General features: G+C 34.5%; 1 protein-coding gene across 3 annotated transcripts in view; it reads left to right on the plus strand.

Annotated features, from left to right (window-relative positions):
- The window catches only part of ADAMTS20 (ADAM metallopeptidase with thrombospondin type 1 motif 20), a 180,211-nt gene extending 168,619 nt beyond the window's left edge, over window positions 1–11,592 (plus strand). For all 3 annotated transcript variants that reach the window (XM_058743069.1, XM_058743070.1, XM_058743071.1), the window contains 2 exons: window positions 7,511–7,615; window positions 10,007–11,592. In XM_058743069.1, coding sequence (XP_058599052.1) covers window positions 7,511–7,615; window positions 10,007–10,096 — 195 coding nt within the window. In that variant the 3' untranslated portion in view covers window positions 10,097–11,592. The remainder of the gene's footprint in view (window positions 1–7,510; window positions 7,616–10,006) is intronic.
- The last annotated feature ends 1,943 nt before the right edge of the window (window positions 11,593–13,535 follow it).

A 13,535-nucleotide genomic window follows, 5' to 3' on the forward strand; every position in this document is an offset into this window, starting at 1 on the left:
CCCAAACTCCTACGGATTTTTTAGTAACACTTCCCTTTAACTAGAGATTATTAAATAAAGATTAAATAGAGATTATTCATTCTCAAGTGATCAACCCATGTCAAGACTGATGAACTTTGTCCAACAAACCATCCTCCTTATAAGCTATATCATCTTGTCAAATACTTAATGTTATTAGAAAGAAGCAAATTGAGAATGCCACGTAGAGATGTGGAGAGTCTGATGCAAGGTCTCACAGATGCCATTACTTTGGAAAGGTTGCCAAGTTCTGGGAATCCAGTCTTTTTTATTACATGTTAAATTGGGCAAGGTCAGGGTTGATGAAATAAAAACTAAATTCACAAGAGAGCTGATAAGCAATTAAATCATGTAACTGTCAAGTGGAATCAAAATTTTTATCTCAGAGTGCCTAGGTGGCTTATTCAGTTAAGTGTCCAACTCTTGATTTCAGCCTAAGTCATGATCTCATGGTTTGTGAGATCTTACATGCTTGGGATTCTATCTCTCCCTCTCTCTCTGCCCCTCCCCCTCTCATGATCACACATACATACACTCTCTCTCTTTCTCTCTCAAAATAAATCAATAATCATTAAACACACTTTCATCTCACTTAACTTTCCTAATGGGAAATATCTAACAGAAAGCTAATTATTATAAAGAGTATTTCGGTTTTTTTAATGTTTATTTTTGAGAGAGAGAAAGAGAGAGAGAGAGAGAGAGAGAGAGAGAGAGAGAGAGAGAGAGAGAAAGAGAGAAACAGCATGAGTGGGGGAGGGGCGGAGAGAGGGAGACACAGAATCCAAAGCAGGCTCCAGGCTCTGAGCGGTTAGCACAGAGCTCGATGTGGGGCTAGAACCCATGAGCCATGACACCCCAATAAACAGAATATTTCTTTTTTTTTTTTTAATGTTTATTTATTTTTGAGACAGAGAGAGACAGCGCATGAACAGGGGAGGAGCAGAGAGAGAGGGAGACACAGAATCGGAAGCAGGCTCCAGGCTCCGGGCCATCAGCCCAGAGCCCGACGCGGGGCTCGAACTCACGGACCGTGAGATCGTGACCTGAGCTGAAGTCGGACGCTTAACTGACTGAGCCACCCAGGAGCCCCATAAACAGAATATTTCTTGTTGAGCTTGATATCTGAATAAGAGGCGTTAGCACAGTTAGGTTTTTAAATGATACTATAGTTATTTCCATTAATTTCTAACCCTTTATTTAATTTCTCTGTGACCCCATTTCTCCCCTATAATATCTTGAGAAAGTTATGTAGTTGTAAACTGGGCAATCCCATTTCATAGTTAGGAGAAGCAGACATTCCATGTTAATAACCTGTCCAAGGTCCTTGAGAAAGTCAGAGGCAGAACCAGTACAGTAATAAAATATTCCTCTCTACTCATCAAGGTGAGATGCCTCCCTCGTGTAGTTCTCCAGGCATTTCTGGAATGCCAGGTTTTATTTCCCAAATTAGATGTTAGCGAGCATAGATAGGTATGTGCTGTGAATAGGAAATTTACCTATCTATATTCATTCTCTACAGTTCAACTGGCTGAGGTTTATGTTACCAAAAATACAAACTGTCCAGTATTCTTAGAGGTGTTCTGTCAAATATATAAACCAGATTCTGTGTTAAGTTATACAACATTTGCATGAATACTCTCCAGATGTTTGATGTCACAGAAAGAACTTATTTTGTTTGGGATTCATCAAAACCACATCCTCTGTGTTTGCATATGACAGGGCACTCTGGGACATGAATTCTAAAAAGAAAATGGATACATATGGCACTCTTTAGGGAAAATAAACTTTGCCACATTGCAATATAAGATGAAGTTAAGGAGTGTGATGTGACTTTAGAATACATATATCAAAAGTGAAGTAAAGGAAAACCTTTGATACTTTTCAAAGAGCCACAAAAATTGGACGATAAAACCTAATGTGTATCTCTTTAGCTGTTTTATAATTAATATTGATGACACAAGAGCAAGAAAAATAACTACATTCAGCTAATGCAAGTAGATCATGGTCAGCATCTATTTTGAGAATTCAGAACCAGTCATTAAATATTTCAAACATGTATTTTTTACCATGAGGATACAGAGTTTGATACGCATCCAAAGATCTACCTTTTTGATTATATTGTTTAGATTATCCCTCTCCTTATTTTTGCCTGCTTGATCTGTCTTGTTACTAAAAGTGGTATATTAAAATTTCCTATTGGGGGTATCTATCTATCTATCTATCTGTCATCTATCTATCTATCTATCTATCTATCTATCTATCTATCTATCTATGTCTACTTGTATCTCCTATAGTTTTATTTTATAAAAGTCACTCTGTTACTCAATTCATAATATTCATGGGTTATTCTTCATTGTAGATTATGGTTTTTAGTATTTATTTGTCATGTTTTCCTGATTTAAGACTTGAATTCTACTTTGTCCCTTAGTATTATTACCCTTCTTCTTTTCTTATGTTCAGATTCCTGGTATTTTTTTGCCCATCCTTTTAATTTTAGCTTTTATGGATCACTTTATTTTAAGTATGTCTCTTACATACAACAGACTGTTGGGTTTATTTTGCAAGCCTTTTGGAAAATTTATTCTTTAAATAAATTGTATACCCATTCACATTTAAAAAAGTTATAGAGAAAAATTACCTTTTTTTTTTAGTATACAGTTTTAACATATGTACAGATTCACATTACCATCAGTATAATCAGCACATAGGGCAATTCCAAATCTTTGGGCCTAACTTCTGGTAAACACTGAACTGTTCTCTGTTGCCATTGTTTTGCCTTTGCTGCAATGTCATACAAATGTCATATAAATGGAAAATACAGTATATAACGTTTTAAGATTGGCTCTCTTCACTCAACATAATGCCTTTGTGATTCATCTGTGTTGTTGCATGTGTCAGTAATTTGTTCCTTTTGTATTGCTGTGAATTATTCTATCATATGCAAGTTGTACAGTGATCCTATAGTTTGTCCACTCATCCATTGGAAGAACGGGTTGCTTATAGTTTGGGGAGATTATGAATAGAGCTGATATGCACATTTGTGTGCAGGTGTATGTGTGAACATACATTTTCATTTTTCTGGGATAATTACCTGATTAATGGGATTGTAAGGTCATAGGGACTGTGTATGTTTACCTTATAAAAAACTACCAAACTGTTTTAAAGAGTAGCTGTACTATTTTGTATTCCCACTAGCCAAGATTAAAGTTCTAGTCGCTTTGTTTCCCTGTTAGCACTTAGTATTGTCAAGTTTTGTTTTCTGCCCCATCATGTTCTGTGGAATCTCATTGTGGTTTTAATTTGCATTTGATTCACAGTTAAATATGTTAAATACCTTTCATGTCCTTATTGGTCATCTGCATATCCACTTTGGTGAAGTGTTTTTTCAAGACTTCTACCCACTTTAAAAATTGGATTGTTCATTTCCTACTGTTTAATTTTGAGAGTTCTTTACATATTCTGGATACAAGTCTCTTGTTACATAATATATTTGCAAATATTTTTTCCTGATCTGAGCCATAGCTTTTCTTTCAAGTGTCTTTCACACAGCAAAATTTTTAAATTTTAATGAAATCAAATTTATTACTTTTATGCTATATAGGTTGTGCATTTAGTTTCATATTGAAGAACTCCTTGACTAACTCCAAGTGACAAAGATTTTCTCCCATGTTTCCTTCAAAAATTTGTATAGTTTTATAGTTTTACCCTTAGACCTGTGGTTGATTTTGAATTAATATTGTGTAAAATCTAATGGATTTTGCATGTAGACATCCACTTGTCCAAACACCATTTGTTGAAAAGACAATATTTTCTCTACTTAATTACCTTAACACCTTTGTTAAAAATCAAGTGGACCTATTTTTGGTCCACTTGTGGGTCTATTTCTGAACTTTATTCTGTTCCATTGATCTACCTATCTCTCCAACACAGCAGTGTCTTGGTTATGATAGCTTTATAATAAGTGTTAAAATAAGGTAGTGTGGGTTCTTCAAGTTTATTCTTTTTAAAAATTAATTTAACTATTTTGTCTTTTCATATAAATTTTAGAATCAGTTCTCTAGAGCTACAAAAATTCTCCATGGAATTTTTATTGCAGTTGCCTCAGATTATAGATCCCTTCATGATAAAATATGTACAACACATTTTAGAATTATCAAACTATAATGATGTAATAAGACCACATGAACCAACCAGTCAATAAAAGAAGTAGAACATTAAAACTTATGTCTACCTCTATAGCTCTTCTCTTATATCCACAACTACTTTTTCTTTTGATGCAGTCAATTAATTACTCAAGACATTCCAATTTGTTGAATTATTGGATATTTGAATCACCTTCCACTTGTGACTTTGCTATTAGAATTTTACATCTTATGGCCGCCTCTTCTAAAAAAGGTTGAGAGTAGAAGAGGAGGTAAACCTCATACTACTTTTAAAACACAAATTTTTAGCAGCTACTTTGAACTAATTTTTTAAGTTAAGGGTTAGGTTTAAGGAGGTATACATTTTACTCTTAAATAAAAATATGAAACTAATATAATTAATTTATCCAATCATTTATTCCTTCTGAAGTCCCATAGGAATGTACCAGTACCTTTTTTTATATACCTGTAATTCTCTACAATGCATTACATTTATTTATATACATATGCTATTTTATTTTCCCCCCTGTTTAGTAAAATATAATTGTCATAGAATATTGCATTAGTGTAAGGTATGCAAGATAATGATTTGGTTATGTATATATTGCAAAATGATCACCATGGTAAGTTTAATTAACATCTATCACCTCACATAGTTACCAAATTTTTTTCTTTGAATGAGAACTTTTAAGATCTACTCTCTTAGCAACTTTCAAATACACAGTACAGTGTTGTTAACTGGAATCACCATGCTGCCCATTATATTCCCAAAATTTATCTTAAAACTGGAAGTTTTTATCTACTAAGGACATAAATAAAGCTCATGAAAATTAGTCTGGAGAAATGGAGCAATAGATATTTCTAGACCAACTGATTGTGTCAATGACCACCTAAGTCTGTCAGTAGTCAGTCATTTTTTTTCCTTTCCTTTCCAGTGTATGTACATTTGAATGCTTCCAAGCAACCTTGAGCAGGAGGGTAAAGAATTAAGGAAAGTGTAGAATGTTAGGCTGTGAAAACACCGAATGGCCTGCTGGGGCACTCAGTAAGTGGCTTGTCACAGGAAACCTACATCACAGAATATACGTCTATTTTTAAGGAGTTTTGTTGGTCAGAGGCCTACTTATGAGTTAATGTGAGATGGAGATATTCAATGCAAAACTTGTAGCAGGTTGACTAAGAATTAGTTATTTACTAATATAAAATACCAAATGTGTCTAGTATTTGCCAATATAAAATACCAATGTGTCTAGTATTAATGTCATTCATTATCATGGCATATGAAAAGTTTATATGTGTATTTGTGTATTCATGTGTATGTAATGCTAAAATTTAATATTTATAATGTTGCATTTAATTCATCCATTCAAAAACACTAAGCCATATTCTGGGCTCTGAGAACACAGGAATGAAACATATAGGTCATATTCTAAATTTATAACCAAATGATATATGTAATATATTTTCTTTGGAATTTATCTAAACATTATTTCTCTTACAGGGAAATTCTGTATATATCAAAATTGTATCATAAATGTATTTGAATTTCTATTTTGACTTTAATTAAGAAATAGCTTAGACTTCTTAGCAATAAACTAAATTGATATATAATTGTTTTAGCAATAGTAATAATTCACATTATAAATATATTTGAAATCTATTTCATCTTTGCCTTCATGACAAGATAATATTTTCAATCACATAATGTAACTCCTAATATTTTATCACAGTCTTGCTCAAGATTCATGCATCTTAGGCTATGGGATATAGTGATGTGATCTAAGAAGGTCACTCTGAATCTATATGTACATGGAACATTGGCAATAAGCTTAATTAGCATTAATTAATTCTACTTTTCAATGTGTAATTGTGTACTGCAAGACATAAATGTGCCCAAATTTTATCCAGTTTTGTCACACATTTTCTCAATTAACAGATATTTGAGGTTTAATATTTAGCAAAGATAGTCTGAAATATTTTGACATGAAAATGGTTCTTGTGTCTTGAAAAGAATTAGATCATAATGCCACTAGGGGGCTCACAGACCATGTGTGTAAATCCTGTGGCATCATAGACTTCAGGGCACTTTAAAAAGGGATGTAATAGCTGGGACAATAATATTACACTGACTAGTTTTGTGTAGGGGGTTGAGAAGTAATATTTTTATGGCAACAGAGTAAGGCACATTAACAGGAGAGTCCAGAAAATACATTAAACAGGTATAATTCATCAGAGAAGTTAGTAAGAAGAGGTCAAGAATAGAAATTGAAGAGGTGTACCTGGGTGACTCAGTTGGATAAGCGTCCGACTTCGGCTCAGGTCATGATCTCGTGGATTGTGGTTTGAGCGCTGTGTAGGGCTCTATGCTGACAGCTAGGAGCCTGGATCCTACTTCGGATTCTGTCTCTCTCTCTCTCTCTCTCTCTCTCTCTCTCTGCCCCTTTCCCGCTCATACTCTCTCTCTCTCTCTCAAAAATAAATAAACATTAAAAAAATTAAAAAAAAAGAAATTGGAGAAATGTGAAAGTCTGGCATTAGTCCCTGTGAACACCCCATCTCTTAGGACTTGCCGATTGCTACAGGGACACGAGCTCTAGCTGTCAAGCCGTGGAGTCCTAGGGTTGGACAGAATTACTTTTGCACAAATAACATTATATGGTATTGATTCAGATGTCTCATATTGAGATTTGTTTGTAATCAATGTTTAAAAAGCTTTAGCTGGTTCACTTCCTTTAGAGTAAGATTATATCAATATTATTTTATTTTTTAAAGAAGACCCTTGAAAAATAATTTGAAGTGTTTCTTATGTAATTCAAATGGAGGTGTTTTTATCCAAGAGCATTCTTTTTTTTTAGTTTTTTTTAATGTTTATTTATTTTTAAGAGAGAGAGACAGACAGAATGCAAGCGGAGGAGGGGCAGAGAGAGAGGGAGACACAGAATCTGAAGCAGGCTCCAGTCTCCAAGTGAGCTGTCAGCCCAGAGCCCGACAAGGGGCTCGAACTCACGGACTTGGACTGCAAGATCATTACCGGAGCCAAAGTCAGATGCTTAACCGACTGAGCCACCCAGGTGTCCCGAGCATTCTTTTTTTCTTTTAATAATATTATTAAATGTCTATTTATTGATTTTGAGACAGAGATAGAGAAAGAGAGGGAGAGAGAGAAAATCCTAAGCAGGCTCCACTGTCAGCACGGAGCCTGTTGCCAGGCTCGAACTCAGAACTGTGAGATTATGACCTGAACTGAAAGCAAGAGTCCAATGTCTAACCAACTGAGACACCCAGGTGCCTCCAGGAGCATTCTTAAATATTTTATTAATTCTACCTATTTTGTTTTGTTTACAATCTAGGGACAGTTCAGCATTAACTTGGCAGGAACTGGGATGAGGATATCCAACACAGCAAAGTGGCTTGCTCAGGGGAGTTATGCCTCTGTCATCATCCACAGATCACAAGTAAGTCCTGCTGGACCAAAATGCCTGTCTGAAATACTGTGCTGTGAACTGGAATTAAAGGACCTCTACTTTAGAGTTAAAATTAATGACTAATGAGTTATTGCATATATGAGGCATGTTACATATAATGGGGCATAATATTAATCTATGAAATAATGAAACTGGGTTCATTGTTATTAATGTACATGTGTTTTTACGTGCATATAAATCCATGTGTAGGCTACAGATCCTTGAACCTGAAATATCAAATGCCAGGGCATAGAGATTTTATCTAGCTTGTTTGGGGCTGCTGACTTGATATGCCAGTACTTCAAAAAGAGGTAGTGCTGTTAGCTATACTTTAATTATTAAAGATGTGGTAGTTTTAATATTTCAAAGTGAGGAGTATATTTTTGGTTTATTTACCTCAGTGCTTTGATTCAGTGATGGGGGTGGTGTTAAAGCCATTTGTCGTTTAACATCTGTTCTTTATAGTTTCTCTAAGAATTAGGACTATTTTTATGGGTGTATGCATATTTTCCTCTGCCTTTATCTAGATAACATCGTACTTGGCTTTTACTGTAGCACACGTATTACATGTAGAACACATTTAATTTGCTCATACACTGCCCTGGCACATACCCTTTATGAGATGGTTCCTGTTACTTACGGTTACCATGTCTCAGATAGCAGGACTCTATCTACAGTAAATCAGGATCTGTAAGTGTTTTCACCTGTGTTACTCATAAGTCAGCACCATCGACAGCCCCTACCCATTCGATTTTAGGGTTTTTCTTTCTTTTGATAGAAGTTACTTTTGTTATACTCCTACTTGTATCAATATTATTTGTAAGTGAAACTCAATTTTCTAATATTCATAGACACTAAGACATTCTATTTCTGAAGACTATGCAACTGAGTTTTAATGAACACCTAAAGAATTTAAATTTTTATCATTTCTGCCATTTGGGTCAGAAGTAGGCTTTTAGAACAAATGGCTATTTTTAAATTTTGATTTGGCATATTTAGGTCTAATCCCGTTTGGTAGAAAGTATGGGAATAAATGAATTACTTGAAGTATATTCTGAGCAGGTCTCAGTGCAAAGAGCTCAATGAAATATTTCACCTTATTTATCCAGCTTTTAGATATCTTTTTGGTATTGTAAAGAGACCACCAGTAGGTGTGACTATTTAGTACAGTCATTCCTTTTGCTTCTTTTGAAGTTCCATTGTAAAGCTTAATTATTTAATCGACTAAGAATTTCGACCTTGATCAAAAATGTTGCATATGAAAGCATTTCCTGAAACCTGAGGCCTGGTGTGAAGCTGAGATGGGTGGAACCCACACTTACGCATGAAATGCAAACCTCTTTTTACTTGCCAGGACATTTTATCCAGATTAGCTTTTTACTTAAACAATCTGGGGATAAGAATGTATGTATACGAATGGGAATTTTTACCGCCATTCCCTTCTTCTCTGCTTACTTACATTCTTGACAGTTAAAAAGCTTCTGAAAGAAAAGACAACTTAAAAACCCCTGATCTCAAAACATTCTTTACCCCCAAATGTTCTAGGAACGCAAAGTTTCCTTCTCTGCCCTCCCTTTTAACATGAAAAACAAAACAAAACAAACAAAAAACCTTATTTTCTCCAGATACTCATATAGGAGCTCAAACTATTTTTTGCCTCATCCTATTAAAATGTCTTCAGTCTTTTGGCTTTTGGTCAAAGATGGAAAGCAGTCTAGAGAGAGCATGCATCACACCCCTTTCACCAGCCTCTGTCTACCTGTTTCTCAGTGAATCGTTCGCTTTTCTTAAAATAGGTGGAAAAAAAAAAAAAGAAAAAAAGAGAAGAATCTCCCTTCTTAGTCCTTTTCTAATTATAATTACTGCTTTCAGTCCAGTTTTATCCATTTTATCACCTTCTCCCCTTCCATACTTTTCTTCAAACTGCGTTTGTAATACTTCTGTGAGATGTTTAAGGTTAATGGGGGAGAATAGGACGTGTCAGTTAAGGTCAAATTTGTACAATATATTTTTTATTTAGCCTATGAGAAGCTTATGTAAAATCATGTAAATATCAGACAGCAAATGGGGAGAGTTTTTAACAAGCTCGCTGAAGCAAATAGACCTCGATAAAAAATATGTAGTTTGAGATGAATTGTCTAAATTTTAGTGTGGATTATAATCAAGTAGCTAATATGAATCTCAGATTATCCAGTTCCCATGACCACAAATTTCAACTAAGCCTGAAACGGTATGATCTTTGACCTCAAATGTAATTGTTATAGGAAATTTGGGCTAAATGATTTCAGCCCCATGATTCAAAGCATTTGCTCTTTCTGCCTGTGTGCACAGATACCAGCTCATGTATGGTTAGCCTATATTTCTGCCTCTTCCTATTTTCAGGATGGAACCAAAGTCTACGGGAGATGTGGAGGGTTCTGTGGAAAGTGTATTCCTCACATGACTACTGGTCTCCCAATTCAAGTAATATGAACATTCAGAAATGGGAAGTATGAGGAGATATTCTCTGGAATATCTGCGAATAACCGGTGCTCGTTTCTTTACTCTTCCCTTCCTGAGATTTCCACATCCAAAATGTCTGTGCCTTTTCTTTTCCTTTTCTTTCTTTCTTTTTTTTTTTTCCAGGGTGCTCATCAGGGAATCAAATCACTGCTTAATTTTTCCAAAGCCTTCAAAATAAGCTTAACATATATATGATTCTAATCGGGATCTTTTTAAAAGGACACAATAATTTATGGTAGAGTATACAGATATTTGAATGAATTATACCAAGGTAATGTTGCTGTTAACAAACAGCTTGGAATGGATTACAGTTATATTATACCTATAATCGCACATACAAATCTCTACTCAGTACTGAATTGTACAATGAAATGTTTATTCTACTTGTTTAAAATGGAGCAAGTAAAAATTAGGAAAATGAATTTATTTAAAACAACTATAAACATTATTAAATCTGTCAGGTGAATAGCAAATCCATAGTCACATCAAAAAGTACATAGCCATTATACTTTCTACTGATACAGCTTAGATACCTTGTTTTATATTTCCTTTAATTTTTAATTGTGGGTTATGGTGCTTCAAATAAAAAAAATTATCCTGGAAATGCAGTATACTTTTATATTAAAAATGTATGCTTGGGTTAAATACAAATATGAAAATTTGTGGGTATAACACAGAAGATATGATATAGTAGAATTTTACTTAAAACACCTACCTCTAATTTGATTGTACATACAAAAGCAATATGTTGTTTTTATAATGTTTATATTCTGTCTCAATAACTCTTATATATGTATATGTTTACTCTGAAAGGTCTAGTTTCTCAAAAACTATATACTGTACTTTATTAATCAAATAGAGAAATGAGAACAATTGAAATTTTGGAAATCCCATTTTGGTAAACAAAATTATGTTTACATATGCAAAATTTTTATTAGAGATGTTCAAGTTATTTTATATCTGAGGTTCTCAAAGCCAAAACATAAAAGATAGTATACAAAAATTAACTGTTCATGGGTAAATTCTCAGGCATTTAGAGATTTTTTTCAGGTGAATAATTTGTGTACTATATAATAATGTGATTTTAAAAGAATCATAGACAAATAGTATTTTCCTATGGCAACTTCTCTGTAAACCAAAAAATGAATCTACTAATAGATTTTTGCCAGGAAATAGTTAGTGTACTAGTTTTACCCACAACGTTTTTTTTCCCCCAAAACATTTATTATTATTTATTTTTTCCCCAAACATATATTGTACCATATAAGGTACTAAGGCTATTTATGCCAGTGTGGTTAGATAAACATTTAGGGATCTCTGTATCAGAAATGAAGTATTTTGCACTATGTGCCTTAAACCAGTTACAATCATTAATACAAAATGTGTAACATTTTCTAGAAATGTTTTCATTCTTAATTAAAATCTTACAAACATTTAAATAATAAACATATCTGTGTGATACATTAGCATTTTGTTTTCATTTTCCTTACATGCAAAAAAATGAGTCCTCCACCAAAAGTCTATAACCCTAAAACCACTCCAGAAATTCCAAGAATTTTTATTTTAATTGTTGCAGTTGGGATGGAAAGGGCTCCTATCTGTGTATACCCTTCTCGTGGCAGAGGGAATATGGGCAGGAAGTGACAAAAACTTACAATGCCTTTAAAAGCTTCTGTTTGTACAAGAGATATCCATGTCTATTCACATTCAATTGGCCAAGTTAAATCGTAGGACCCAAATCCTAGTCTCTGGGACAGGGAAATATATTCTCCCCATGGGGCAAGATTGCCAGGCACAGGCAAGTGGGTGAGGGCCTAGAATTCTCTCCCAGGGGGAGGGAGCAGGTCCTTGTAAACAAGAATACATTTTACCCATCCATCTTCAGCCTTCCTGGAAATTGTCAAAGTACTATCCAAAGCAGTTATATCAATTTAAATTACCACTGGCCAGGTGTAAAAATTTTAGAGTATCCATTGAGTTTGTATTTTGAGTATCCATTTAGAGTATCCATTTAGAGTATCTATTGAGTATCCATTTAGAGTATCACTGAGGAATGACAAATGATTTTTTTTTTTATTTTCTTTAACATTTATTCATGTTTTGAGAGACAGGGACACAGTGTGAGTGGGGGAGGGGCAAAGACAGAGGGAGACACAGAACCTGAAGCAGGATCCAGGTTCTGCACTGACAGCACAGAGCCCTTCATGGGGCTCGAACTCACAAACCGTGAGATCATGACCTGAGCCGAAGTCCAACACTTAACCAAGGGAGCCACCCAGGTGCCCCCAATGAATTTTTTTTAATCTAATCTGCTGGGATATAGCATAGTATTTCACTGTTTGAATATTTATATTTATCTCATTACTAGATTGGATGAGGATTCTTTTACATACACTTTGCCATTAGGTTTCTTTTTCTGAGAATTGCTTATTTTTATTCTCTTTGCCTCTCTTCTGCCCCATCTTTCCCATCTTCTCATATCCCCCAACCCACTCCCCAATTCATTAAGAAAGAAAGAAAGAAAGAAAGAAAGAAAGAAAGAAAGAGAAAAGAAAGAAAGAAAGAAAGAGAAAAGAAAGAAAGAAAGAAAGAAAGAAAGGAAGGAAGAAAGAAAAAGAAACATACATGAGGGAAAAAAGGAGTTTTATGTGAATGTGATTTAAAACACTTGAGAATCTCTTATCACAAAGCTTGCTTTTGATTCTACCTTAAATTACTTGCAAATATTAATATGTACTGTATAATAATTTCCTGTTCTTGCTTATCATTTAAGATGAAGCATTCTCTACATGTATTTTATTCATTTTCCCCCACCCCTTAAAGAGCAATGGTTTCCCTGCTCATGATGAAGGCCAGTCCCCCAGCCTCTGCTCTTGATTTCTTCTCACTGTGAATTCTCCAGAACCTCTTCCCACAGATTTTTCTGTCTCCTCCTTTTTCCTTTATCTCTCCACTGGCTCCTTCTCATCATCCAAAAAAAAAAAAAAAAGTGTTCAATTCTCTCCACTTTATTTTGTATCATTTTTTATTGAAGTATAGTTGACTTACAATGTTTTATTTTACAAGTATAGTTGACTTACGCAATTCCAAATGTGACACAGTGCTCACCATAATATGTGTAGTCACCACCAATTACCATGCAAGGTTATTATAGTATTATTGATTATATTTCCTGCATTATACTTTTCACCCCCTGTGGCTTCTTTGTTTTATAACTGAAAGTTTTTACCTCTTAATCCTTTTCATCTATTTGGCCCACCCCTCCCCCCCCCCCCCATCTCCCTCATCTCTGGGGACCACTAGTTTGTTCTTTGCATTTATGAGTCTGTTCTTTTTGTTTTGTTTCTTAGATTCCACATAGGCGTGAAATCATATGGTATTTGTCTTTCTCTGTCTGACTTATTTCACT

This window comes from Neofelis nebulosa, chromosome 8 (assembly GCF_028018385.1).
Source record: "Neofelis nebulosa isolate mNeoNeb1 chromosome 8, mNeoNeb1.pri, whole genome shotgun sequence".
Classification (NCBI taxonomy): Eukaryota; Metazoa; Chordata; class Mammalia; order Carnivora; family Felidae; genus Neofelis; species Neofelis nebulosa.